Source organism: Oxyura jamaicensis, chromosome 1 (genome assembly GCF_011077185.1).
Source record: "Oxyura jamaicensis isolate SHBP4307 breed ruddy duck chromosome 1, BPBGC_Ojam_1.0, whole genome shotgun sequence".
NCBI lineage: Eukaryota > Metazoa > Chordata > Aves > Anseriformes > Anatidae > Oxyura > Oxyura jamaicensis.
The window spans coordinates 59,319,333-59,347,113 of NC_048893.1; the positions used below are offsets into that span (position 1 = coordinate 59,319,333).

General features: G+C 48.1%; 2 protein-coding genes and 1 long non-coding RNA gene across 7 annotated transcripts; 2 read left to right on the top strand and 1 right to left on the bottom strand.

Moving 5' to 3' along the window:
* LOC118178728 (pseudouridine-metabolizing bifunctional protein C1861.05-like) lies at positions 1-25,349 on the top strand. 3 transcript variants are annotated; one of them, XM_035347476.1, is made up of 20 exons: positions 5-338; positions 2,137-2,240; positions 2,869-2,983; positions 4,214-4,388; positions 4,964-5,075; positions 6,085-6,191; positions 7,010-7,136; positions 7,430-7,550; positions 7,834-7,919; positions 8,973-9,097; positions 10,370-10,429; positions 14,527-14,593; positions 15,676-15,770; positions 17,408-17,536; positions 19,262-19,376; positions 20,157-20,294; positions 20,942-21,108; positions 21,584-21,672; positions 24,240-24,470; positions 24,764-25,349. In XM_035347476.1, the coding sequence occupies exons 2-19, from the start codon at positions 2,147-2,149 to the stop codon at positions 24,433-24,435; spliced, it is 2,118 nt and encodes a 705-aa protein (XP_035203367.1). In that variant the 5' UTR covers positions 5-338; positions 2,137-2,146; the 3' UTR covers positions 24,436-24,470; positions 24,764-25,349. The 3 variants fall into 3 exon arrangements, with proteins under 3 accessions (XP_035203375.1, XP_035203367.1, XP_035203382.1); XM_035347491.1 differs by having other exon boundaries at positions 296-338; positions 2,137-2,221; XM_035347484.1 differs by lacking the exon at positions 17,408-17,536 and having other exon boundaries at positions 1-338.
* Positions 1,930-18,371, bottom strand: LOC118178752. Of its 3 annotated transcripts, XR_004756280.1 has the most exons (5): positions 16,518-16,884; positions 16,266-16,392; positions 6,997-7,170; positions 3,423-3,484; positions 1,930-2,755 (listed from the first exon to the last, which is right to left on the bottom strand). It is a non-coding gene; the product is annotated as an uncharacterized LOC118178752 (long non-coding RNA). The 3 variants fall into 3 exon arrangements; XR_004756283.1 differs by lacking the exons at positions 16,266-16,392; positions 16,518-16,884 and adding an exon at positions 18,159-18,371; XR_004756281.1 differs by lacking the exons at positions 16,266-16,392; positions 16,518-16,884 and adding an exon at positions 7,585-7,661.
* Positions 25,350-25,859: 510 nt separating the features above from the next.
* On the top strand, positions 25,860-27,341 carry LOC118176062 (skin secretory protein xP2-like). The gene is made up of 3 exons (XM_035342766.1): positions 25,860-26,489; positions 26,947-27,073; positions 27,168-27,341. Exons 1-3 carry the CDS (start codon positions 26,118-26,120, stop codon positions 27,242-27,244), a joined length of 576 nt encoding a protein of 191 aa, XP_035198657.1. The 5' UTR covers positions 25,860-26,117; the 3' UTR covers positions 27,245-27,341.
* The last annotated feature ends 440 nt before the right edge of the window (positions 27,342-27,781 follow it).

Sequence of the window (27,781 nt, forward strand, 5' to 3'; positions counted from 1 at the left end):
CATTGTTTTAATGAACCCTGAATTCACTGATTAAGAAAAAACAAAAAGCAGTAAAGGAATCTGAAAAACAAGAAGAATCTTTTAAAGACTTGAGGGAAAATCTGGCACCCTGTGAACAAAATTAATCGCAGAAGCTTTCCTCGCTCTGCTGAGGAATCGCCCCGTTTGCCCCGGGCAGGGAGCAGTGGCAGAGCTCAGCTGTGCCTGTGGTTAATAATAAATGGACTCTCTCAGCCCCCCCATGCCGCCGCCGGCCCCCTCGGCACGCCTTCTCGCAGGGCAGCCCCGGCACAGCTCCAGAACCCAGCCAGCCTCCCATGTGCCACGGCCGCCCGGAGGTAAGAGACGCGCCAGGCCACGGCTTCACCAAGCCAAACGTGCCCGATGGACAAGGAGGGGAGGCGAGCGGGGACGCTCGGAGGAGGGAGGCAAGCTCAATGCCAGAGCTGTGCGGAACTTGCACCGGGAACATGCAAAGTTTTGTTACAAGGCGAAAGGTCGGGCTGGTCTCTCTGCTACGCTTGCCAAGCCCCAGAAACCTTTCAGGCTGCTCGGGCCGAGTGCTGGCTGACTTTCCGGCGAACATCAGCTAATTCGTGTGGGGTGTCAGGTGGTGACCAGCTGTGTTTTATCCACCGGCTGGCTCGGCTTGGGCACTTCGGGCTGTTGTGCTTCAGATTATGGAGGGTTGTTAAAATTCAGAGCACAGCTGAAGCAGCCCAACTGATCCTAGCCGTAGTAACCTTGTTGGCTTAATGAATTTATTCCAAAGCTGACTTTGCCCCAGAGAGCAAGGGGTGTGAATGCACACACACAAGGAAACCAGAGCATTTGCATGAACTTTTCAGGCTGTTGACTGCTGAATTTGGCACTGCACAAGAAGAGACTGTAAGCATGAATAGGAGCTTTTGCCACCTTTGTCTCATGATAGGGTTTCATAAACTTTGTGGAGATTTTGGTCTTAAAAAGGATTTGGAAACTGGGAAAAAAAAGTATCTCCTTGTTTTGGTCAGGTGTGTATTGCATTTCATGACAATCTCTGTCTCGGTGGCTTAAGAGATGTCTAGCAGAACCAGTCCATCTTTCCCTGTTACACAGACTAAGCTGTCCTATACAGGTGAAATCTTCAGATTCCAGCAAAAACCCCACAACTTTTCCTGGACATAATGTGCCTGTGTAGCTGTGGTGCCACAAATTGTACTGAGATCTGCTAAATGTAGCAGGAACACAGTATTGTTACTCTAATTTCCTATCTGAATTAACAATAGGCACAAAGGACTGAAGAGATAAATCTTTTCCTCCCAGTTAAGGGGTGAGGAATAGGAAGGCTTGAGGCTATATGGCCAAATGCCCAGCAAAAATATGTGAAGCAGCCAGGAACTGAGTGAAACTGCCCTGAGGCCCAGACCAGACCAGCCTCTTAACCTTTGCAACTCTCTCCCCCTCTTTCTATGTTCTGCAATGAATTTAATTAAAGTGAATCGGAGTTGCTAAGAGACAAGAGGAGTTCTGAGTTCTTGCTGGGGCTGAATTGTGCCTCTACTTCCAACACTTTGTACTAAAAAAGACGATGTAACTTGAGCATGCATAAAGCACTCTGGGCTCTAGGAAGAGCTGCTCTTTCCTCCGGGTGGTTACAACCTGGCTCTCTAGTCCTTAGCTTCTTTATTTTACTGAACTGCTTGTTTCCCTCAAAATACTGGCAAAGGCTCTTCTCTTTATAGTATTCCCCTGCCTGCATCTTCCTTGTAGTTTTCTCCTTGTAATCTTTCAGGTTGAAGGTGACTGCGGCTGAGCCTGCAATTTATCGTGAACAAGTAGCTTTGGAAATCAAAATGTTGTATACTTCTAAAGTCTCTCCATTTTGGTACTAGTTATCCTTTCTTCTGCTCTGCCATGATTTCAGCCCAGCATTTGCGATGGGCTAGATGGACTGTTACAACTCTACTTCGACAGTTTAACATTTTGCTTTGACAGCAGGGCTCATGCTTGAAACACCAGGAACTGCCACACAATCTCCTGGGCAAGCCCACAATTGTTCAGTTTCCAAAATTAGTGCAAGAAATGTTAGGTATACTGTCATATCTTTGCTTAATTATTTCTTTATTTTTTTTTACCTGACTTTTGTAATCTCAGGACCATCCTTATGCACAAGATGATTACAAAGATAACCTGTAGATTGGGAAGATGTGTGTCCACTGTGGCATGTAGGACCACCCAGGTGAGAAGATTTCTGCATGGTGAGTAGTGTATTCTGAAACACTCCCTGGGCGAAAAGCATCTTCATCACCTGAATGCAGCAGAAAGCTTGCTGGCAGTGTTGTGGGAGAAAAGCAAAGAGTGGTATTTTCAGCTTTTGGAAGGATACTTCAAATCCTAAATGCACAGGGAGTTTCTGTTATTTGATAAAGACATTAAAATTAGGAGAAATTTTGATGCATAATAGTCTTATAAGATATTGGGTTATTATAGTATCCTTGGTGCTTCCACTCTTTTAACACGTTATTCTCTGGGCATGATTGCAGAGCTCACTTCATTCACAGTAATGGCCATTTAAAGTAATGTTACTGGGGCCAATAACAACACAGCTGCAATAGCGGTGGGAGAGGAACACTGAGTGATGGTGATAAGAATTATTATTTGTATTAATTGTAGCATTTTTTTGTTGTTTGGTTGGGTTTTGCAAATATTTCAGTCACATGAAACACAGTTTTAGTCTGCATAGAGTCATTTCTGAATTCCCCCCAAAGATTAGCTGAAAAGGAGAATAAATTTATTGCAACGATCACAAACTGCCTTTTATAAAATAGCTCAGTATTTAGTGCAAATACCCATGCAAATAACTGACTTTTCTATATTTATCCCCAGGTGCTTACTTCAGGATTCAGCCCTCCATACAGGAAGCCCTGATGGACGGGAGACCAGTTGTAGCCTTGGAAAGCACCATCATTACACATGGCATGGCCTATCCCCAGAATCTAAGGTTGTGGATTTTGATGTTCCTCATTCAACAAAGTTATAAGAAGGAAGCGAAGGGAAATGTCAGGTTGCTAGGGATACAGAATATGAGCTCTGGTGTAAAACAGTTGTATTTGGACTTCTAAGGAGAGCAGAACCATACAACATACGTCCTTACTCAACACCTCACATTTCTGGCTTCCTTTAAAATGTGGCAGCAGATAATGTCATCATTTGCTCTAAGACTGATAAACCACACTTCATGGCTTCATAATTTGTACAGACACCAAAAACAATTTGTGGTTTCTTTGGGTATACCTTTTTATAATGCAGAAAGGACTGGAACACAGTAGTGAAATCTACTCATTGGTGCCACGCAGAGCAGCTGCTGTGAGAGCTGCTGGTCTCTTTGTGCCCTACATAGGGAGGGGAAAAAAAAAAAAAAAGCCCACAAAAACCTCTACCTCTTATTTATTGATGTCCTGTAAATTTGTGTTTCATTCAGTCTTGTCTCCATCCTAGCTTCCTGAAAGCACAGGAAGGTTTCAGTATTGACCTTGCCATTGTATTGCCTGGCACTCCATCTTACAATGAAGCTCAGTCAGGTTTTGGAGAAGGTAGTTTCAGATTTAAAGATTGTCTAGTGTACATACAGATAGCTCAGAAAGGGAGAAGAAGTTGCTCTTAAAAGAAGACAGTAGTCTACAGATTATCAAATATAAAACTTGGAAAGCTTAGAAAAACCTAGTCTGCAACTCTAGAATATTCTTAGGCTGCAGCTTTGCTGCACTGTTGTTACCCTATATCTGACTGCTTAGATTGTGAAAAGTACAACCTGGTTGTCTGAATAGAACTCGAAGTGTCTGGGGTTTCTATGAAGGTTTATGTTCTCAGAAATACAAGTAATAGATACTGAAAGGTTCTATTTTGAGAATATCTCTAATATTCAGTAGTGTATTGTACAAATAGGTTTGCTTGTAAACTAGGCTATTGTACAGATCCTGCCTCAGAAATGAAGCACAGAGCCTGTACATTGCTGAAAATGGGAGCTCTCAATAGCTTTGCACTGCTGTAAAATCAAGTGCAAAGACTTCTGCCAGTAGCAAGATACAGAAGAGGAACTGGAATTTGCTGAAATCCCAAGAACTGTATGAAACTGGAAACTGGGAATGTTGGCCATCAAACATGGCAGATTTCTTACCTGATTGTTTCCCTCACTAATTCTGTGATTGTTGTCTTGTCTATCTTATTCTAGCATGGCCAGAGAGGTAGAAAAAATTGTAACAACAAATGGAGCAGTTCCAGCCACTATAGGTATTTTAAGGGGTCAGATCCACGTGGGACTCACAGATGAGGAACTTCAGTTCTTGGCAAGCAGTAAAAATGTAGTTAAAGTGTCTCGGAGAGATCTCCCTTATGTCCTCAGCCAGGTATGGTAATGCAGGCTTCCTACTTTGATGTTTTCAGTATAGCAATAGGGTGCTCTCCAGTTTCAAGCCAGGTAGCTCTAAACCTCTTTAAGACACCACATAACATGGTGTCTTATTAGTAAGTTGAAATATATTCCTATCCAGAGTCAAAATATATCAGTCAGGAAATAGCAAACCTTGATTCAGAGCATTCTGGATTGTCTGGCTAAGCTAAGACCATTCATATCAGCGTGATAAGGCATCATAATGTTACCTATAAACTATGTGACACACAAGCCACCCCAAGTTACGCACACAGTGCTTGAGGTCACATGGGCTGCCCATGAACCTTTCTGGTTGGAAAGCCCTGGAAAATGAAGGCTTTTGCTATTACCAGGGCAAGAACAGTTTATGTAGCAGGGATGATGATTCCTCTGCATTTTTGCCTAGGAATATTTGTGTCTGAATTTTACTGGCCAGCTGTGTCAGCAGGCTGTTGTGACATTGCTGTGTGTCGGACCACAACCATAGCTGCCTGCATGCAGTGTTCTCTGGGTCGTGCTCTGTGCTGACTGTGACCGGTTGTCCCCTGACAGGGCTTGTCTGGTGGCACTACCGTGTCCGGAACAATGATTGCAGCACACAAGGCAGGAATTTGTGTGTTTGTGACAGGAGGCATCGGAGGCGTCCATCGGGGAGGAGAGAACAGTAAGAAAGACAATACATTCTACTTTTCTTCTCATTGCTGCAATTTTATTTAATTCCATCTTCCTTCCTTCCTCTCAGTTTGTCCTACAGAAACTATCTGCTCAGAAGAGTAAAGTTATCATTCTTCTCAACCATTCTCTGGTTGTTTTCTTTCCAGTATCTCCTTTCCAGAAGCTTCAAAATATTCCTCTTGAGCACCGGCCAGATAAGAGTGTGGGAGTTTCTCTTTATCCTTTGTTTGCACGGGGTTATATGGATATTGTTTGATGGTGCAGCAGGAGCTGACTGTACTTTCCCCACTTTGTGGAGGCTGGATAACCTGATACTGGCTGTGAAGCACAGTGCTGTTACTGGCTCGCTGACAGCTAAGGAGGAGGAGGGTCTCACCGCAAAAAAGATTTAGGCCCTGGTCCACGTTCCTCTCTGGAAACATGGGGACATGGCACAGCCTTGGCAGTGTAGTTTGTGACCTCTAAGTACATACTTTCTTTTTAGCCATGTATATTCCTAGCATAGTGTAAGCAAACCGCCCTGATGAATGCTGTCTCTTTCAGATGTGATGTAAATTCCAGACCAGGGGGTTTCCTGAGGTCAGCAAAGCTCCTGTGGTGCTTTTCTGCCAGCTATGTCAACACCAAAATCAAAGTCTTCTTATATTCCATCTTCTTGAACTTTGTCCTTATTTTATGATACCTTCTTCTTTCTTTTCGACCAATTTTTTGCATGCTGTTTTCTGAGGTGAACAAACAGGTGAGACAGTCAGTGTAGGGCTGCATCTCTGCCCTAGGCCAAGTGACTTCATGTTTTCAGTCTCTCTTACTATATCAGTCTCTCTTACAATCTCAACATCTAATAGCATGATCTAAACCTGTAATGTTTGCTTGTGGATCAAAATGGTTGCAAAAGCAGGCCCTGGCAATCCGGGCAGATACGGCTTTTTAAGAGGGCAGATAAGGTCAGCCTGGTGTACAACGCTATCACAAACAACGGCTCTTCTTTCCCTTGACAGCTCTGGATGTGAGTGCTGACTTGACAGAGCTAGGACGAACTCCAGTTGCTGTTGTATCTGCAGGAGTCAAGTCTATCCTTGATATTGGCAGGACACTAGAATATCTGGTAGGTATCGTGAGCATGAAAGCAGGTGATGATATACTTTGTGTACCGAGTCCAGCAGTGACAAGAAGGCCTGGTGATGATGGGACAGTTATTAGGCCCAAGGTTTTCACAAACAACTATTGAGAAGATGTGAGGCCCATATTTGCCATTTTCTAGTTCTGGGGCTATTCAGGCACTGGACTACCCCTAACACAAACCTATCCACATCCAGGAGGCTGTTCCAACAACTTTTCCAACTGAGGCCAAAGGCAGACCAAGCCATGGCCTCTTTTCTGGCTTTAGAGTCACTTTACTATCTACTGGGAAAGTGCTCCAGCACTAATGGATCACACAAGCTAGATCCATCAGACACCGAACCAAAATCAGAATTAAAAGGAAAAACAAGATGATTTTCAGTAGAGTCCATTTTTAAGGTTTGGTACATTGGAAATCACCACAGCCAGCACCTCAGGTGACAGCCAGTGTCAATACTTTTCAATCAAAAACATAACTCATTTAAATTCCTGTCAGCTCATGACATAACTTCAGATCCCAGCTTGTTACCTTGGACTCAGTATTGTGCTAATGACAGCTGCCCTGCTTTTGATCAGCTCTGAGCAAAGCGCATGCGTCTCCTACATTTCAATAATACATTTTCTGTCTGACTAGTTACCACGTCTGGCTGTTTGAGAACGGAATAGAAGGGGATGTATAAAAGTAACCAAATGCTGTGCTAAAGAAAGGCAGCTTCTGGCTGGTTAGAAGGGAAAAGTCAATCTCTTTTTGTGGGTCCCCTTTCCCTCCACTGATTATCTTCTTTTCTCACCTCCCCGCTGCAGGAGACTCAGGGAGTCTGTGTGGCTGCCTTTGGGGAGTCAAGGGAGTTCCCAGCCTTCTTCTCACGCCAGAGTGGCTTCAAGGCACCGTATCACGTCCAGGACGAAGAGGAGGCAGCTAAACTCATCGGTGTGTTCCAGCAGTGAAAGGTTCATGTGTGGCCCTGGAACAGAGGGTCACAGAAGTGGAATCTTGTTTGTTTGTTTTTTAAAAGTCTTTGCCTCTTAGCATACAAACAGACTCAAAAGAATTAGGATATAAACCGATTGCTAGCTGGAAAAGAACCTGTCCTTGGGTCAGCCAAGAACAGGCGCTCCAGCCCTGTGTGTTCACGCACCCTGCACCCACTCTCCTCTGCCCTTTTCCCTCAGCATTTCATGTGTCCAAGGAGAGCTGCTAACAATCTGCCTGTCCTCTCCCAGCCAGCGCTCTGGGGCTAGGCCTGAGCAGCGGGGTGCTGATAGCAGTGCCATGTCCCCAGGAGCGAGCTGCCTCAGGCCAGGTTATTGAAGAAGTCATCCAGCAAGCTCTCAGCGAAGCCAGGTGAGAAGCAACCTAGGCCCTATCCTTTGCTCACCCTGTGGGCTTGAGGAAATAAATGACTTCAGGGACACTGCCACAGGGATTGCAGCACAGCTTAACCTTGGGTGTGGATGAACCCACAACAAGGCTTTCACTGTGGTTTTATGGAACCTGAAGCTTGTTTACAGGACTTTTTATGGCATGTGGTTATGGAGATAAATTGTCTGCTAGCAGCAGTGCTTCTCCTCTGATGCCGTTTCAGCTCAGTTTGTCTCATCTACAGTAATTTTCTTTATATTTGCAGGTCCAAAGGGATTAGAGGCAAAGAACTGACCCCTTTTATGCTACAGAAGATCAATGTATTAACTGACGGGAAATCACTGGAATCAAGTATCCTTTTACTAAGTGGGGAGGTGGGGGGATGAGGAGGAGGAGTGTCCTTCTCATTTCCTCCAATAACGTTTGCTGAAAAACTCTGCTATTTTACTGACAGTCTGAGGGACAAATACTTCATTATCTGCAAACAGCAGAAAGCTCAGCAATTGCATCCTGCTTTCTTAGTAGCACCCTTTCTGTCCTCATTCACTTTTGCATTAAAAATTGGAAGCCAGCACAGAGATCAGGTGGTCCAGAGCCCTAAGGGATCCACCCTCACATCTGATCTTGCCTGCTCTATGATGGAGTCTCAGGACACTGTTGCACATGGTGGGGTTGTACACTTGAAGATGCCTGGGCTGAACATGCTGCCTTATGCAACCCTTCATGCTAGTGCAGAGTAAGAGAAATTTGGAAGAAAAATACTCCTGTGTAATGTGAATCCTCTTGCACAGGCAAGAGGAAGTCAGATCTACTGGCTGGGATGCTGATGTAGGATCTGGGAGAGCCAGGTTCACCTCCAGGCTCTGCTGCCAGCCTACTGGGAAACCTCATGGCTGGTCAGTCACAACAGGTAAGTAAAGGGTGTTTTGGATACTGGAGTTGTATGCTGCCACAAAATGGGGTTTTCAAAGCCTCTGATACTTTGCTCCCAGTGAAACTGATGAAAAATGGGCATGTAGATGAGACTTGGCAAAAATCTCAGTAGGCGTCTAGTTCTGGAAAAGATGGCTCAGTTCCTTAATGCTTTTTAGACTCTTCAGTTTAGGCACTTCACCTTATCTTCTGGGAGGCCTTTGCTTCTATTCCTTATCTGTAAAATGGGGATGTTAAATTTACATGGACGCAGAGGGAGAAAGGTGAATACATTTAAAACTTCAGAGTGCTCATGCAGCATTGTGACCCAGTATATCTGCCCCCAATTGATTTTGGTGCAGGGCAATCAAATCTACCAAGCCTCACAGCATGCATTTCCTGTTGTCCCCCTCAAGGCAGATCCTACATAGAATTCTATAATGACAATCTTGCTGGTATTTTTCCTTTTCCTCAAAAAAAAACACCATACAGACCTTGCTCTGATCAAGAACAATGCCAGAGTGGGCAGCTGCATTGCAGTGGCCCTGAGCAAACTGCAGAAAGCCACAAGGAAGGGGAACCTGCCTCGGCAAGAGGACACAACCCCACCTCAGCCAGTGAGTCCCCTGCTGTCCTCCATTTAACGCCTATCTACTGACAGCACTGAAAATAAATTTTTATCTATTTCTAAAATAAGAGTTGACTCAGCCAGAGACTGATCTTTCTGCTTTATGCTGGCAGACATTCTCTCTTTAGTTTTCTCTATTGTTCTCTGATAAATATCCTCTCCCACTCTACTTACAGAGAATTAACACTGATGATGGCCTAATCCCATTAAGTCTTAGACCATCAAATCCATTAAAACTTTAATCACCTTTTCACCTTTTATTGTGACCTTACATGCAACTTCAATTTTATTCCTCTCAGTGCCAGGGAGCCCTTGTGACTACAGCAGTAGACCTGGAAGAGGGTGGTGGTAGGTGGATATTTTGAGCTGCTGAGTCACACACTTTTTATAAATATCTCCTTTTGTTGGCCTCCTGCTCATGACTGCCAAAATTACAAGAGGTGCAGCATATCCCAAAACAAGATCCATTATAACTCATACTCCATTCACTATCTTGATTTTGTGTGTGCTACATAATTTACAGCAAATCTATTTTAGGTAGTCTTCAGAGAGCTGAAAAAGTTTCCAAAACCCATTTGCAGTATTTTTTAACATAAAAGAATGCAGTGACTCCAGAGGCAATAACCCAGCATTTGACAGAACGAGGAAAAAAAGAGCTCTACGTCCCCAAAGAATCTGGGAACTTCCCATTTGTGGAGCTATGCTGCTTTTTCTGGTTTTGTTGGACAATAAGACAATGGTTGATAAAGTTTCACTGGGCAGGGCAATGTCTTCCAGGAGCTTGCAAAAAATGTCTGCATTTCTCTGCCCGCTTTTTCCCATTTTCTCTTCTCCATTCTTATCCCTTCTCCTCCCCTTTACACAGCAATGCCTGAATCCTTCTGAAGTTTGGTATGTCAAAAATTGTCCTAAGAGAGAAGGCCTCAAGGGCATTGACATAACCAGATCATGCAACTTCTTACATTACTCTGTGACCACTCAGTGAAACTGCCCCTCTATGAACGCAATAATGTCCTGCCATGCTGGAGCTGGTTATCAGTAGGCACAATGCAGAAAGCAACATTTAGAAGAGATTTCCATTCTTTATGATTAGAATTGTGCAGACCTGTATATAGCCAGCCAAAACAAGCACAGTCCTTCACACTGTAAATGAGATAGCTTTCAAGAGGGTGGTAAAAGTGGGGAAAAAAAGGCAAAGGAAAATTGGAGCTTTTCCCTTGGGTCCTTCCAACCACTTTTTACCTCTTTCTTCCCTTTAAAGGTGGTGATTGGAGGTATCAACGTTGACTTTATAGCCAAGGCGCAGAACTCTGTCATTCTGGTATTGTATCTATAGTAGCTTTCTTAGCACCCCTGCCATTTCCAGCTACTTTTACAGGAGTACCAAGCCAAATGAGGGGCTGGGGGTGGGAAGAGACTGTGTCAGTGCACATTATCTTTGTGTCTGTATGAGCACACATGCACAAACATGGAAGGTGTAGTGGGTCAGACCTGGAATGATACACGTTGACCTACTCCGTTCACGTGCTGAAAGTCACTATGCCTACCACTCAAGACAAGATCAGAGCCATATATCATCCTTACGACTTCCACATATCTCTCTAGCCTTGACAATCAGTGTTAAGGTTCCTCTGGGCTCTTCTCTGATGCTGCATGCCCAAAGAGCTGTTTTAGCAGAACAGCTGCCCAGGTCACTCATAAAGCACATATGCAAAGAGCTAGAAGCCACGGGTGAAGACCCACACTGTGCTAACCTGTAATCAAGGGCAGACCCTATAGCGAGGAAATCCTCAGGTAAGAGACAGTTCTGACTGCCTGGGGCTGTCTTAGCAATGGAAAGGGGGATGAACAGGAGCCAGACTCCATGCGGAGTACCCACGGTGGTAGTGGAAGCCTTTGAGAAAAGTAGTACTGACACAGTTACAGCTAAACCAGAGAGCCAGCTTCTTCAGTCACACGGGGTTTGAGTCACAAACACAGAGATTGCTCTAAAAATATAGAACATTTTAAATGTCACCAGGCCTTCCTCTCTTTCTCACTGTGGTTTGACCACAGAACAACCAAGAGGCAAAAGTGGGACAGACTTGCAGGTATGGGACTTCCCCATTGCAAATGACAGCCATTACATGGCCTACACAATTTTTGTTGAGCTATAACATGAAGTACCACAGGCTGAGTTGGCGGAGCTTGCTCACAATTTGTTTAGTGTCTCAAATTACTCCATGCTGATTGCTGAAGCAGAAACTTGTGGCCATCTTCTTCCTTCAAATGGGCCTATCTGTGAAGACCTCTCAGTCAGATAGGCAAAGACCTGCTGGGGAAGCTGTCATTAAGGAACCTGGCTGTTCAAGGATATGGAGGCAAAAGCCAAACAGTATTACAGGGGTCAAAGGTGACACATGCCAGAGCATTAACTCTGCAGACTTGTAAAACTGAAAGCCCAACTGCTTCAGCTGTGATCTAACTGGTAGCATGCATGCCCCAAACTGTGACCAGGAGTGGGCAAGTCATCTCCTGCTGTGTCAGCGGTGACTGCAGACCCCTGGACCATCCATGGCATGGTGACGGGCAAGGATAGCCACACATCCCAGTGGGAGCAGCTGGCAAGGGAAAAGGAAAAAAGGAGTTTTTTAATGTTGCGTTCAAAGGTGACGTATTACCTGCCTGTCTGCGTAGCAGCGAGCCCTAGAGCTGAAGGCCCATCATGGCAGCTACCCAAATACCAGGCTGCAGGAGGATCTGGGAACTGACAGACAAAACGTTCCTGCTGACTGCTTCTGCGGTTATGCACAGAGGAAAAAGCAGTCTCAGCATTATTGGTCTGCTTCGTCTCTTAAAGACATATTTTCCAAAGAGATCAGCACCCAGCAGGTCCCACCCTTATACATGCTGCATTCATTGCAGAGCATTAGGATACCACTTGCACCTCGTGCTGTCCCAGTTAGCAAAAAGCAGCTGTATTCTATACTGTTTTTAACTTCCATATAGCTTTCAAGGCTATCCAGAAGCAAAGTGCCCTGAAAATAACTATTTGGATGTAAGTAATCTGCAGAGAAAGACACATGGTCTCTTGCAGAGGGAAAGGTGTTGGATGAAGCATTATGGTTACAATGTTCTCAGGATATCCAGCAGTAGAGCAGAGTCTCACTTTTCCATTAGGAATTCAGGTCTTTCAGGACACAGAAGAAGGTCCTAGACACTCTGTCAATTCCCTGAAACCTTGCCAGAAAGCATCAGCTCTGTCTTACTGCAAACCATCTCTGCAAGCCCATTTTCATCTAGTTCTTTCATCTCAGCCAAACCCACTTGAACACAGCGTAGAAGTACTGCTCAGACTGAGTTACCAGCTGAGCTGGCAAGGTGTGATAAGGGCCAGTCATTTCTTTGTCTTTACAAGCAGGTTGCTAGTTCACCTCTCACTGCACCCACTTGCTACTTTAAGGAGATTTAATCTTCATTTTTTTTGATGTCTTGTGGGGCTGTACATCAGAACACACCCCTGGCTGGGTCCCTGAGTGGGAGGCTCGTACACCCACTGTTAGGGCAAAGCTTGGCTTAAAAAACCTGAAGCTCTGTCTTTGGAATGTGGGGGCGAACTGAAAGAGAAGATCAGCATGCCAGGCAAAGAAGGGAGCTCATGAGTATTTTCAACACTCTTGCTGGTATCAGCTTTGAAAACCAGATACTTGTACTGCATTAAGAGGAGTTTGTGCTCATTACCAATGGCAGTTAGCACCCTCTTTTAATACTGAAATAGGGGCCAGCGTTCAAAGCCATGTTGTTTGACTTGCCTAAACAAGCATCCTTGCTTTTTACTTGGGGAAGGTATTTTTCCCTTGGCTGCTTCTGTTACAGACAGTGAGTTCCGAGTGAAAATAGACATCCTCACTGCTTTGGAAATCTGCAGCGCTCAGTAGGAGACAGTCACAGATGGAAATATCCTCAATCCTGGCAGTGCCAGTGGCAATTCGCAGGGAGCATAAGCAAATGTGATGGAGTGGCGTTTGGGTTAATGAGGAGTGGCGAGTGGTGGAAAGGTGGACAGAAGTGATAGGTTGTTTATATGCAGCTCTGCTCAGGTTGTCTGAGCAGTGCTGGGCTTGGAGAACTGCCAGGCAGAGGAACAAAGGGGTCAAGAATTAGCCTCAGGTCTTACAGACTGCACAACTGGGGAGACTCACGGGAAAAAAAAAGCAGCCTGGGGGTAATAAAAGAGCATGTTTACATGGGAGAGCAGCCTCTCACAGTCACAGGACTGAATGAGGAAGAAAGTATTGCCCACAAAGGACAGATGTACAGGTCCATGAGGTCAAAGCTCAGCACAGTGGAAGAAGGGTCCCTAGAAAGCTTTGGTATGAGTTTTAAGAACCCCCAAGAACTGTGAGGGGTTGGAGGAAGAGCATTTTTTACCCCAAGGTAAAATCCTTGTTTAGGATGGGTAGAAGTGTTTACAAGCAAGAAAAATGTGCGTGTGTAGGGGTATTCTGGTGCACCTGAGCTGACGTGAGAGTCCGTGCCAGGAGCTGCTCTGCAGGGGCATGCACACGCTTCAGCACTTGCCACCCAAACGCTCAACATACTCCTGATGCTATGGATTACCCAGAGCTGTTATGATTGTTATGAATGCCAGTGGCAAGCTCTCTTCAGAAATTGAAAATATGTTTCAGGGTTTAATGAAAAAGGAGCTTTAAAACCATTTGATAGTCAGTGATGAAGCCCAAAGAGTTTGGAGCATTTACTGAGGTAGTTCGTCTGGCAGGAAAATTAGGAGGAGAGGGATGAGGGACTGCCTACCTTGTGACAATTTGGTCATTTGTGACAGACGGACAAATGGACAGAGAAACAGAAGGCAGAGGCAAGAGAAAAGAGAAGCTGGTAACCACACAGGTGGAAATGGGTGTTTCTGACGAGGGAGATGTTTGGGAAGAAAAGGGTAAGTGAAAAAAAGTATTCAGACACTGAAATAGATCCTTCCAGGAGTAAAGTATTGCCCACAGAGGACAGCACAGGCAAAGATGACAAAGCTTGTTTTATCTTCAAAATGGGAAGAAAAAAAATGGGACTCTGGAGTCCCAGTGCTGACATGAGCAAATAAATTCAGAGGACTGCTCATATTGACTGAAACACTCATTAGCATTATTCAAAAAGGTCTTAGCCAACAAGACCAAGACAGCAATACATGGGGAGCCCAAACTGATCTCCCCTCCTAGGAAGTGGGCCTTTGTCACCAGAGCTGAAGTCTGCAGATAGGCTGTGGGAGTTTGTGCTGCTCACAAACCCATACATAGATGGCTTCTGCCCCCTTAATTGCTGCCCTACCTTTCAGCAGCATTAACTTCACTTCAAATATGAATGGAGACATGGCATCTATGCCAAGTGGCTCTCCCAGCTTTGCTGATTAATAATTTATTCCTCCAGGGTGGTGGGCAAACGAATGCTGGAAGAGTGAGACGAACTTTTGGCGGCGTTGGAAGAAACTTGGCAGGTGCCTAGTGCTTGGGTTTGCCTGTGGGTGCGTGCCAGCTGTGATTTGTCCTTTCATGTTCCTTCAAAGCAGGAGTTCTTGAGATCTGGGATGCTTTAGACAATATACCCGGGGACAGACTGCCTGGAAAAGGCAGCGGCACTCCAAAAAATAAGAAGGGAGGGGGAGCTGGGCAGCAATCATGAAAGAAAGGTCCTCAACTATGGAATTGACTAGTATATAGCACAGGGACCCCAAATCAAAGTTAAATCACCATCAGTGATCTCCAGTGACTGCTGAACAGCCTGGTCCTCGGTTTCTGAGTTAATGTCAGGTTGTAGTCACAATAAAGTATGTCCTGAGGAATGAATAGGCCTACGCAAAGATGATCATCCACATACCAGGGACAAGAGGAGCTGGGGCATAGGAGAGAAAGGGCTACGGTCACTGGCAACAGCAAAGGATCACAGTGTGCCTGGTGCTCCTCCACAAGCAGTAGCAGACCCGTGTTTGGCTACTGAAATTAGCAGGGGCACGTTACAGAAAGATCTTAGGATTACTCTGGCTTGTTGGCCTTTCCCAACTCTTAACATAAATCTACTGTCACTTCAGATCACAAATGTGGGAGCTTGAGGAAAGAAGAAATGCCACCCCTCTGCTGAGGTATAATTTATGGTAACCTGAAGGGAGAAGAGGAAGGGTTTCCTGTGAGGCCAGTCAGGTTCTAGTAACGTAGTATGGTGAGAAAAGCAGGGCGGCAAGGCTGCGCACTGAAGCGAGGTGGGCAAGCCCGCATGCTTGTGATGGGTAAAGGAAACGATGCCAGGGAAATGCATTAAGTTTCTTCCTCCTTCTTCTCTTTCCTCCTCCCCCCGTGGTTCCAGAAGATTCAGAGCCGCAGTGTGGCAGGCAGCCATAGATCATCCCAGCCCAGCCAGTCTGGCAGCAGCTGCAGCCTTGAACATCCTGCTAGATGAGGATAGATGGGCATTAAGTTTTCCAGGAGAGGGCTTTCCTACAGACACTCAGCTTGCACAGGCTGTCATTGCATTCACAGCACTCCAACAGATCTATTAATGTCTTTTGTTTCTGTTTGCTTTTAGACTGCTTAAGCCGTCTCGGTCTGAATCCTCTTTTTCTGTCTGCCGTGGGGAAGGATGAACACTCAGAGTCCATCCTGCACTACTGTCACCACATGGTATGCTGCACTGTAGTGGCACTTGAGAAGCACGGAGGTGATGACATTACATAAAGGGAAAAATCCTTTTAACCCTGGCAGTCATAAGAGCCACCTTTCATCAGGCTAAGAGTGAGACCAATTCAATGCTCCTTTAGTTACAGACAATTAAAAAGTGAGGAGCGATCCCCAGAACACAGGCTACACATATGCACATAATACACAGTTTGCAGTCTGAACCATGTGGTCTGAATTCAGCTCCAGGGACTGGTGTTTGAAGGACAAAGAGAGGTAAATCAGGAGAAACCACAAAAAAATCTAAGGCCTAAGCACAGCCAGAAATATGCAAAGCCTGATCCTCAGGCTAAACAAAGCAAAGCCCACACCAACTTGATTTGGGTATAGCATAAGACAGAGAAAACCCAGAGCTGGCACCCAAAGCCAGGCAGCTCCCTGGTTCAGAGCAGGGTCCTCCAGATCGCTGCCCACACCCCTCACCGTGCACCAGAGGAGTACCTGGCACTCAGCAGCCACTTGTCCCCACGGGTCAGGGAGCCTACATCTCCCCAGGGGTGGCAGGGCAGAGCCTGACCAGCCAGGGAGCAGAGCAGGCCCTGAGAACACCCCCAGCCCTCAGGCACCTCTGTGGAGAAAAGACAGAGCTGAGGGCAAGCCAGGGGGGTGGCTGGAGACCCCAGGTGAGGCTGGTCAGGGCCATTAAGGTCTGTTAGTGCTTTTGGGACCCTGGTGTCCAGACAGAAAGAGCACCTGAGGCCTTAGTTCTGGATACCTGAGCAGCTCAATAAAAGCAGCAATAGGAACAAGAACTCTCATTTAGTATATAAAGGCTTCATAGCTGCAGACCTGTAATCTCTCCTCTACCCAAGCATGGCACAGTTTGAGCTATCAAAGTGAGCGGTCTCCCAAGGGAAGATGCAGCAGGACTAGCTGCCAAGAAATCCTGGCCTGCAAGAAACATTACCAGCAGTGCTGGAGATGACCTTGCCCTTGTGACGCCAACTTCCCTGTGAACTACTCAGCAGAAAGCATTTCTCCATCCACATGCATATTCCAAGAAATGCCCCAGATTCTCTCAGCAGATCATTCAGGCTGCCCACAGAGGAAGGACACCTCACAGTTATGGCCACAACTGCTGTAAAAAGGGCTCTGAGGCTGCCATCAAAATCGGCCTCCCTGCCTGTGCAGTCAGTGAGGTCGCTAACGTTGTTGCTAGCTGGAGCGTGCCACCAAGGTGTGCCTGGCACGCCATCAGATGTGCCACATAAGCCACAGGAAAGGATGTCTGGGGCAGGCAGTGCTTCAGCTGCTCTGCAGGATGCCCTTCCCTTACAGCAGGGACACCAACTATGGAACCGCGTGGCAGAGGACTGTCATGTTCATTTACTGAATCATTTCTTTAATCTTTGCTGTGGCTTCTCTTGCGTTGCAAATATTAATAACCAGCCATCTGCCAGCACTGCCTAGACCAAGATATCTCTGAAATGTTGCTTGTCTTAAGGGAGAAGGGAGGTTAAAGGGAGAACAACAAGCTAGGCTGCAGCTACAAATCAGGTGGGCACAGAGAAAGAATACTGACATTGAGCCGAGTGAGAGGAAAGAGAAACATGCTCCACTGGTAACTGTTCTCCTTGTTTTAGGACATGAGTGCCATCCTGCAGCTGGAGAGGAAGAGCACAGCCACTTACTGTGCTGTGATCACCAGTGCTGGGGAGCTGAGCGTTGGCTTGGGAGATATGGACATCCACCACCAGATAACAGAGCAATACGTATGCATGCCAGCTGATCTGTTACCTTCTGCTTAAGAGAAGGAGTGTGGAGGTGTGACAAAAAACAGCTAGCGGAGCTATACCAGGAGTGAGTGGGTGTGTGCAGGGAACGTGGGAAATCCTAAAGTTAACCCCAGGTATTGGCCACTGAAGTTGACGCATGGCAAGCTACCAGAGCTACCTGTTGCTGCTTACCCAGATGGAGCTTGACCTGTAAGCCAGAAGCCTCTTCACTGACAAGTTCCAGTTAACCTGTCACTTTTGGTACTGTAAAGCCATCAGTAAATCCAGTCTACCTGCAGAAATGTCATTTCCCCCTTTAGGGGAAAACCAAAAACCAAAAACCAACCTTGGACAGAACACTGGTTAAAGAAAGTTTCCCTATTCCACCCCCTCCCTGCCATCCCTTTTGTTTCTACATGCTGAGTTGTATAAACAGGTACTGCTTCTCAGCACATCCAAACCTTCAGAATATCAGGGCTAATGGAAGCATTAACTCCAGATTGATTCAGTGAAACCCCCGTCACTGCACCCTCCTTCCCTACTCATTCTGCTGTCAGCAGAACAAAAGCCCATACTTCATGACTGACAGCAACATGAAAGTTAAGTGCAATTTACTTACCGGTGGGCTCCCCGTGAGGTGGAGGCTTCGTAGGAAAAAATATGGTCATTGCTTCCACTGCCATCCCCACCCTGCCTCTCCCAAGCCTTGGCACAGAGAACCATTACAAGACAGATTAATTCTGTTGAGCTTTATGAAACAGCTGTGGCCAGTGGAAAATCTGAACCAATCTTCTGCTGCAAAGTGCATTTTGGCAGTCCTTCTTTCAGCCAGGATTAGGGGAGACACAGGAGGGAGGCTGCACGAGTGCCTATAGCACTGGCCTGGGGTCGTGGAGCCTCAGAGAGCCAAGGAGCAGCAGGTCCCCACTCTACCTGCTTCACAGACAGCAGCAACAGAGCGCTGTGATGAGCAGTGCTGTAGCCACAGGGCTAAATGTGAAAGATGGACAGGTCTTGAACAGACAAAATGAAATTGAATGTGATAAAACAAGCAAACAAAAACCCCCAGACAACAAAGAACCAGTCTATGTGCCTCTTCAAAGGGTGATTTAAGTCATCTTCCTCCAGAAAGGGAGCTACCAGCCAAAAGCCTGCGTCTCACTGGGTTGTTAGAACCAAGTTCAGAAAGAAAACCCACTTTCAGACATGGTGCTCTCTTTCACTTCTCCAAGACTGGTTTTGCTGCTGGCGTTGTACTTCCCCTCTTCCCTCAGCCTGCCTGGTCATTGCAGGAACTGTTGCAAAGCCCTCCTCGGGACATCTGAAGGACACAGGCAGCAAGCAAAGGAGTAGTCGGGCCAGGCAGAGCACAGGGAGTCCTACAGTGACCTGAAATAGCAGCATTCCCTCTCCCTGTAGGTCTCTGACTGAGCCAGGGGTATCAAAGTGGTGTGGGGAGGACCAGCAACTATCTTTCTCTTCTGGAGAGACCCTGCTCGTTGAGTCTGCCTCTAAATGATGGGGAGCAGGGAACAAGAAGGGGAAGAAGAGAGGTAAATGGAGAGATCCACTTTCCTTAGGGAATCACTCCTTCAGGTTCATGCCTGCACCTAAGAACTGCAATGCGAGTGAAAATCCTACATGCTCAGTGTGAATAGCAACCATTTTGTCCCTCTGCAATGACTCAGGCTGTCTCTGCTCTGTGTCCTGGATTCTCACTAGGTGTCCCAGTTCAAGGAGAAGCTGTGCCAGGCCCCACTAGTCTGCATTGATGGAAACGTGCCTCTGTCCACTATCCAGTACATCTGCCAACTAGCTAGGGAGCATCAGCTAGCAGGTAAGGAGAGCCTGCCCAGCCCTGGCCCCACAGCTCCTATCAGTGTGTGTGCCAAGACGCTCCACATGCCCCAAGCACCCTCCACTGCTGCTTGATGGAGATACCAAGCTCTTGCCTGACATGCTGTGCTGCTCAGGGCTCCTTTCTATACGCTTGTGCTTTATTTTGAATGGTTGAAGCATTTCTGCTTTCTCTGAGTTGGTCTCATCCTGCAGCTAAAGCGCATTTCCTGTAGGAGCTACAGCCCTCCAGCACTGCCAGAAAAAGCTGCTCTCTTTGCCTTTAATCTCCAGGCTAGCACAGATGTGTATGCTTCTGTAGTCTGCTTCTCAGAATAAGTGCTAAAGCATCATTTGAGAAGAGTTCTCTCCCAGTTCCCAAAAAGTACATAGCCCGTCTCCTGGTATGCTGAGGACCCTTCACAAGGCTCCGGAACCTTTGGAGTTATGCCTTCATTTTTAAAAGCAAATCCTGAAGAAGGAGACAATGTTCTCAAAACCTGGCAGAGGCTCCAAAACCAGCTAAAAGGAGTAACAGACCTGAAGTCTGATTATATCATTCCAGAGCCAGAAGGAGCCATATCATTGCTGAGCAACAGGAAGGAAAACTGGGGAGACCTGGTCTCCAGCATGGGGGAAAGGATCTTTAGCTTCTAACACACTGCACATATAACCCCGCTTGTGCAGATCTCACTTAGCCTTCGGCACTGCATCCTGCTCTGATACAGAGATGAACCACTGATTAAATAATTAACTAACCAATTGCAATGTTGTTTTTAAGTGTGCTACGAGCCAACAGATGAGAACAAGGCCTCCAAGCCATTCCTCTCAGACAGCTGGAAAGCACTCACGTACATTTCCCCCAACCTCCAAGAGCTAAGAGCAATAAATCGGACCCTTGGGAACTCTCTGCCAGCAGGTATTGAACACTCAGAAGAGTCAATCACATTTTCAGATAATCTAGACCCTGGAGAGAGTGTTTTCCTCCCCATCTCCCATTTCAATCAAACTGAGTTATAACACAGTGGGAATTCGTAAGCAGTCTTGGCATCTTCCACCGTGCAGCCATCTCTGCAGGGGCTGTATGGCCCAGGCCAGACCGATGGTCTATTAAAGAGTGCAGTAGGCCCAGGGTGGCTCCTTGTCCATTTTCCTCACTTCACCATCCAAAGAAGAATAATTTTTAGTTTATAAACATCTCAGTGAAGCATGATGCACTGAGGGCCCCAAAGGTACCACCCTCTGGGGAAATGAAATACCCCACCACATGCAGGTGGAAGTCCAAAAGTATTAAGACAAGTCATGTTTTATTTGGGGACAGTTTTTTGGTCTCTACAGACACATCTGTAGTCCCACGATGGTGGTTTCCTCAGCATAGGATGGATGGTATGGAAATCTAATGTTGGAGAATTTCATGTTTGCTACAATTCAAAGAAAAAAAAACACATTTCAGTAGTGCTTATAACTAGTTGTGCTCATAAATAGAAGTGGGAGTAGGAGCCCACAGAAGGGCCTACTGAGAACCTTTAAAGTTATGCCACACTTTTTCCTCCCTGCTGCCTGCAGAGCTGCCGTCCAGGTTGGAGGACGTTATCAAGACCGCCATGGCCTTGGCCCGCCCTTTGCTGGCCCACCTGTGCTGCGTGGTGGTGACCCTCGGCGCTCACGGCGTCCTTCTCTGTGGCAAGAGCCTGGGAGGGAGCATCTCACTTCGTCCAGCAGCTCACAAGCAAGTAAGGGCATGGAAAACAAGCCCTGGGCTTTCGGCTGCTTCTGCCTGGGACCATGCAGCACCATTGCTATTTCTGGTGGCGAAGCAGCAGTGCTGGGAAACGTGGCATCACAGTTGGCAAGTGTTCCTGTTTGGGGGTGGAATACACAGCTCTGAGGATTAGTGAAGAAAATCATGTTGTCTGTCCTTCTGGCTCCTAGCAGCAGTGCTTACAGCCAGCTCATTTTAAATGTGCTTGCCCTGAATATTCATGACTGCAAGCTTCATTTTCAGCAACTTAAATCACTGATCTCCTCCAAACCATGAAAAACAATTATTAAGATTATTGGCTTATGGCTTATGTTTTTATTTTCCCCCCCCTTTCTATTTTTTTTTTTTTTAATTTTTGGCTGCTGTGAAGGTCTGGATGGCAGCAGCCACATCAGACCCTACCAGCTTGGGCAATTCCCACTAACGTCCCTTGTTTCCCCACACAGCCTGCTGCTGCCAGCCTCTGTGCCACCCACTACCCTGCCATCCACACCAGCAGGGAGGAGATAGTCAATGTCTCAGGAGCTGGTGACAGGTATGTTTCTAGCTACTCTATCTTCTCGAGCTAAATGTGGAACAGCCATAGTGGGATTTCTTTCAAATCCTACTGCAAAGTCAAACTACATTCTGCTGCTTGAGGAACAGACACCAGAGACACAAGGACAGGACTGGTTTCTGTGATTCCATGCAATGCTTGCTAAAAATGTCCTGCTAAACATCTTGAAGCCAGTCTTGCCAGTATTAGTTTTGCTTTTCCTCAGGATCCAAATCTTTCATGGCAATCTGGTAGTTCTGAAATACTCCGGGCTGAGCTGCTAAAGGAAAGTAAACCACCTTACATCAAAGCTGACTTACTAGCTAACTGATTTACTTCCACACTTCTCCAGTGGACGAGGGACTGCCACTCAGTAGCTAGAATTGTCCTATAAAAGCATCTCATCAGGTTCTGCATTAGCCTCTGGCAATATCTCGTGCTTCAAAAGAGCCTGCTGTATCATTTGCCTAGCTGGTCACACAATGCTGTACATGGGAGAAGGAAGTGACACGTATTATTCCTACCCCTAGTAATCAATTCTCAGTCTGTCAGAGTAGTATTTTATTATGCTCCTTGTTAACTTGTCAAACTATATGTAGCAGTTGTTTTATTTATTTATTTTTTCCTGCTATAATCAATCCTCCCCTTTCGTTGCCTTGGGCCAGACCAGAAGGCCACGTGTGACAGACATTTCCTTTTATTTTTCTACTCTTACCTACCAATAACTCAACACAGCAACACTTCTCCTTTTTTCCTTGATGGGGGGGCAGAAAGAATAGTCATTTTTGTGATAACTTAGAGTCCCCAATATTTTAGCTAGCATCAAGCAATAACTCTTGCCAAGCTAATTAATCCACTTCATGCCAGAGTCTCTGATTACTCCTAGTGTCCCATGTCACCTCTCAGACGAGTTGCTGCCACTGGCACCATGCCCTGAAGAAGACCGCAGTGATGCTGAGTGCAGTAGGTCTAACACAGCAACGGGGCCCAGGGGCAAGCAGGTGGGGTCACCCATCCTATAGCATCTCGGCTTTGCTCGCTGCCTCTAGCAGCTGTGCCAGGCTCTGGCAGCCCCACCAGGGGTACAGCCTCCTCCCTGCACCATCTGCTCATACACAACTGCCCCGTACCAATTTGTTCTGGGGGCCAATGGAAACTGAATGTCTTCCTTACAGTTTTCCTTTCCCTTTCTGAAGGGTTTAATGTAAGGGAAGAGCAAAAGCAAGGTAAAGTGTGCCACTGTCAAAACACCTTCACCGAGTTACACTGGAGTACAACAGGCAGCCCAGCCTGCTGCCTCCTCCAAGGGACAACACAGTAAGGTGTAGCTCAGGGCTACCTTGCATCCACAGCTTGGCCCCGCAAACCCTTCAGCTCCTAAAGCCCTGCTGGGGGATGCTGTGCACCCAGCAGCGCTCCCGAGGCTTTCCTACAGCCCTGGAGCCGCTTCCCAAGGAGCCGCGGGGTCTGCGTGCGGGGAGCAGCGGCTGTTTGCTGCTCGCACCCGGCTGCTGTGGCAACAGCGTGCCCGCACTCGGCATTGCTAGGGGATGCTCCCCCAAATATTTACGCTGAGCCTCGAGTTGTTGAGAGATTGAATGGTTTCTTGAAACCACGATCTTCTGCGTCTTTGTTAAGGGGAAAAAAAAAAGTTGAGGTAATTAGCCAGAGCGCAAAAAGGGAGTCATTTTCCCTTTCACACAGATTTGCTCATTAATCCTCCCTGTTGTCACGTTTTCCTGCCCTTGCTTCTTCATCCTAAATGCTTTTATCCTCTCCCTTCACTTTCCCTTCTCCTTTGTCCTTCCCCAGCTTCCCAGCATCACTGTTGCATTTAGCTATGAATAAACACTAGCTGCTCCCAGCTGATCCCAAGCACCATGCCTCGACAGAGCTGTCCCCTGCACGTCAGGCAGATGAAGTCACCCTCTTTTCTGATGGCCTCCTCGGTGCCGTGTAAGGACCTGTGGGTCACAGCTGCTGCTCCAAGCACTCCCATCATTTTTCCTGTGAAATCTCAAATAGAAAACCGCTGCTAAAGCTGTCAGAAATCTGAATCAAAAATCTCATTCCAGCTTCGGATTTCTTTTACTGTCTGTTGTCCCTCTCACATTATACTTGGCAATTTACCTTTCTTCTCATCTGTATCATCCCAATGGGGGAAAGCAGGGAATGTAACAAGTCCCAACAAGCAGCAGAGAAGTGACAAAATAATTAAAGAGCAAGGGAAAATAGCTTCTTCCCTTTCTAGACACTTTCTTTTCTCTTGGCTTTCCTGCAAAACTGGAGAGAAAATAAAAATGTGGTGGAATGAGAAATGCCCTTGACTTCTCAGATGAGAAGCAAATAAAATGCAAATAAAATGCAACTAAATAGCACCACTTGTTCCTTCCAAATTTAAAAATAAAAAGCACAAAATTCTCATTATGGCCCCATCCCTCCTCTAAGACATACTCTGCTTCTGTAAGTGTTAATGTGGATCCAAATGAGTTCTCTCCCAAATGGCCACGTTCCCAGGGTCAGGGCTGTTCCCCAGCGCTCAAGGCTGCCTTTCTTTCTCTCCGCAGCTTAATGGCAGGAATCCTTGCAGGGATGCTCGCTAACCACGACACAGACACCTGTGTCCGGATGGGTCTGCTGGCTGCGAGCTTGTCCCTCCGCTCCTACGAGCCCATTTCTCCAGAAATCAGCACTGCCACTGTCAGCTGGGAACACGTCCAGGGCAAGACCTGGCCAGAGGCAAAGGTATGGAAGATGGACTAGGTCGCCACGGCTCTCTCATCCATCGCCTCCTCACACACCCAGCACTGCCATCTCCAGGAACCGGGCCATGTTCCGAGCCTCAAGCTCAAAAGCTGGCTGCTGACTAGAGGACTTGAACTTCTGGGGCAGGGGAACTTTTGGGGAGGTGAAGTGTCAATGGAGTGCACCTGGTGACAGACAGCGTGTTGCGCTGTTCTCACTCATGTCTGTCTGCTGTTGTTTCCTCCTTCTCTCTCGTTGAGGTACAGCAACCACAGATTGGGTCTTCTGTGTACTGCCTGTCAGTAGTTTATCTCACACCCCCCTCCAAAGGGAGCACTCACCTGTTCTGGTTTGGAGGAAACCCTTATGGAAGGAGGCCCCAGCTCAACAAACAACTTCTTTGTAAAGAGAAGCTGGCTTCTGTTCTTCTAGACCTCCAGCTTCCCTGAAGCTCCAGTCCTCCTATACTTTCTATTGAGGGAATTTCCCCTTCCTCTACCTGTCTCTGTTGTCCATTAGCATGGTAGCTCTGTCACTGACTCCCAGATCTCCGGGACCACGTCTCTTCAGGTGGGCCCAGCAGTAACCGCCCGTCCTGCTGCTCACTGCTGGTTTCTGTGGTGGGCCGCAGCCTGCGTTAAGCCTCAGCTGGCAGGAACACAGGGCTGCAGGACATCCTCATCAGTCTTCCCAAGCCAGCCAGCAAATGCTGCACTTTCTTGCTCTTTAATAGCAAGGACATCTACATTTAGATCAATTCTGTATGAATTAGGTCTGGACCACAGCCTGTAGACAAGCAGCTGGTACAGCCTTACGCCAGCTGCCACCAACTGGTGTCCATGGTCATCATCATAGCAGCTGTGCGTGAAAATACCTGTGCTTTGTTCGTGTTTCTTTGTTGTCTGTATGGAAATCAGCTCCCTGCCCTCCTGCCTGCTCCTGCCTTCCTTTTGTTCACACCTCGGGGCGGGCTGGCAGCTCCACAGAAGAGCCTGGTGCAGTAGATGCTTTTCTAATTTATAAACCATGGTGGGCACACAGGGCTTTGGCGAATGCTGACACTAATTCCAGCTCATTTCCAGTGGAGCTGGGCCGTGGTGCTGGCTGGTTTTTGAAGCTGATGGGTAGCGAGCCTGCAATGCGGACTCACCCTTCGTTCCATCCCGAGGTCACCCACCAGCGAGGACCAGGACGGAGGCGCAGGTCTCCGGTGGCTACCGGGGCACAAAAGCTGACTGACGCTTGGTCAGGGCAGCTGTAACACTGCTCTCCCATGTGGGCTCTGCTTTTTAAAACGAAAGGAGCCCCACGGCAGCAGGTGGAGGCATTCACTGGGTTTCTTTCCTCTCCCAGACCAGTTTCAGGAGGCTCGTAGCAGTTCATTCTCTGTGCGCCTGCCACCCTCCCGTGCAGGCACCCGTGTGCCCATCACCGAGAGGCAGCGGGTGGCCGTGGCAGGAGGGTGCTGGGGTGCTCGGGAGCACGGGGAGGGGGACAGCCCCCGCCAGCAGCCCGCTTCGCTCACGGGAGGGGAGGTGGGACAGGGGCGGGGGAACACGGCCGTGCCCCGGGGCTGGGTCCCTGCGCTATAAAAGTGACTTCGGCAACCGGCTTGGGGAAGAGAAGCAGCCCCAACCTCTGCTCCTGCCTCCCGCAGCCTCACACAGCTGGAGGACCCCGAGCCAAGCCAGGCCCCGAGGATGAAGGTCCAGGTGCTGACAGCCGCTGCCCTGCTGCTGGTGCAGCTCTCCTCGGCCCCCGCGCAGGCTGAGGCTTGGGGAGGGAGCCTGGAGTGGCAGCCTGGAGCCGGGGGGCCCCCAGAAGCCCCTCGGCCAGGACCTGGTGGGGACACCCTGCCTGGGCAGGGTGCGGAGAGCAGCCACCCCCTGGCTGGAGCATGGGAGGCACCGGCTGAGGCCCCCCAAAACCCCGGGGCCCCCAGCAAGGCCATGGGCAGCGGGCAGCAGGACCCCCCCAGCGAGCTCCGCAGGCGTCTGCCGCAGCCCTCCCGCAGCAGGAGCCTGGGGCTGAGCCACCACCTGAAGGGCCATGGGAAGTTCAACGCCGACACGGTAAGTGCCTCTCCGGCACGAGGAGCATCCTCTCCTCTCGGACAGAGCAGGGTGTCCCCGGCACTGGCTATAACCATTTCCAGCTCTTTTATCCCCAAAATGCCCACAGAATGGGCGCACATCCATGGCCAGCACCTCTCCTGCAGAGGTCTGCAAGCCTGGAGACCAGTGCCCCCCTCCCCAGACAGCGCAAAGCTCTGTGGGGTCTGTTTGAGCTCCCCATGTGTGGGGGCTCAGGGGCAGCCACATCCCCTCAGCTGCAGGGAGCCGGGGGGCAGGAGACAGACTCCAAAGCGCCACTGAACCTCCCCAAGGCAGGCCGGGCCAAAGAGGCTCCTGTGGGGCAGTAAAATGATGAAAAAAAATGCATTAATGGGGACGAGCCCTTCCCTGGGCTGTCAGCTTTGGTCTGAACACCAAACGGGGCACGGCCTCCACCTCCCTGCCTCCCCTGCAGCACTCCTGCCATGGCATCCAGCACCGGCCCTGCCAGAAGCCCTCGGACTGCGGCGGCTGCCTGGGGCTGTACACCTGCAAGCTGCCCGCGGGCACCTGCGGCCTGAAGGCCGTCTCCTGGCAGAGAGGTAGGCGGCAGCACACCCCCGGCACCGCGTACAGGCTCTGCGAGGCCCCGAGGCCGCAGCCAGCCCCGCTGCTCTCTGGGCTTTGTCTTCACAGGTGGGTTCCTGCGCAGCATCCAGAGCGCCGGGCGGCACGCTGGCACGCTCCTCCTGGAGCCACGCGGCTCCAAGTGAGGCTGGAGAGGCCGTCCTGCAGCTGAGACCGATGTTTCCTGCCCGAGTTTCATTTAAAATCCTTAATTATACAGCTGTAAATGTTTGTTTTGCTGTGCTTTTCATGCTGTTTGGTTTGTAACACCCCTGGATGCTGTAACGCTGGGTAGGTTTGAGCCCCACTCACCTTAGCGCTGCCAACAAAACACCGAGTGGCTGCAGGGCAGCTCCCAAAAGGCACAAATGTGGCCATTTTTACGACTCAATTTATTCTGGGCTGCTAGGATATTGCAGGTAAAGCTGCTGGTATTTGAGCCTGGTCACATAAATTTGAGTCCAAGCAGCCTGCTCGCATCAGGCACCCCGGGAAGCCTACCAGCTCCCTGCCGCGGCGCCCGTGGAGCAGGACAAAGTCCCACAGTAGTGGAAACATCGCTTGGAAGGGGGCACGTGGAGCTCCTGGGCCTGCTGACAGGGCACCACGTCTGCTTTGAGAGGCCTGAACTGAGCCCAAAGCTCAGCTTCATTTACTGCTGTGCAAAGCTTTATGGGCACCCC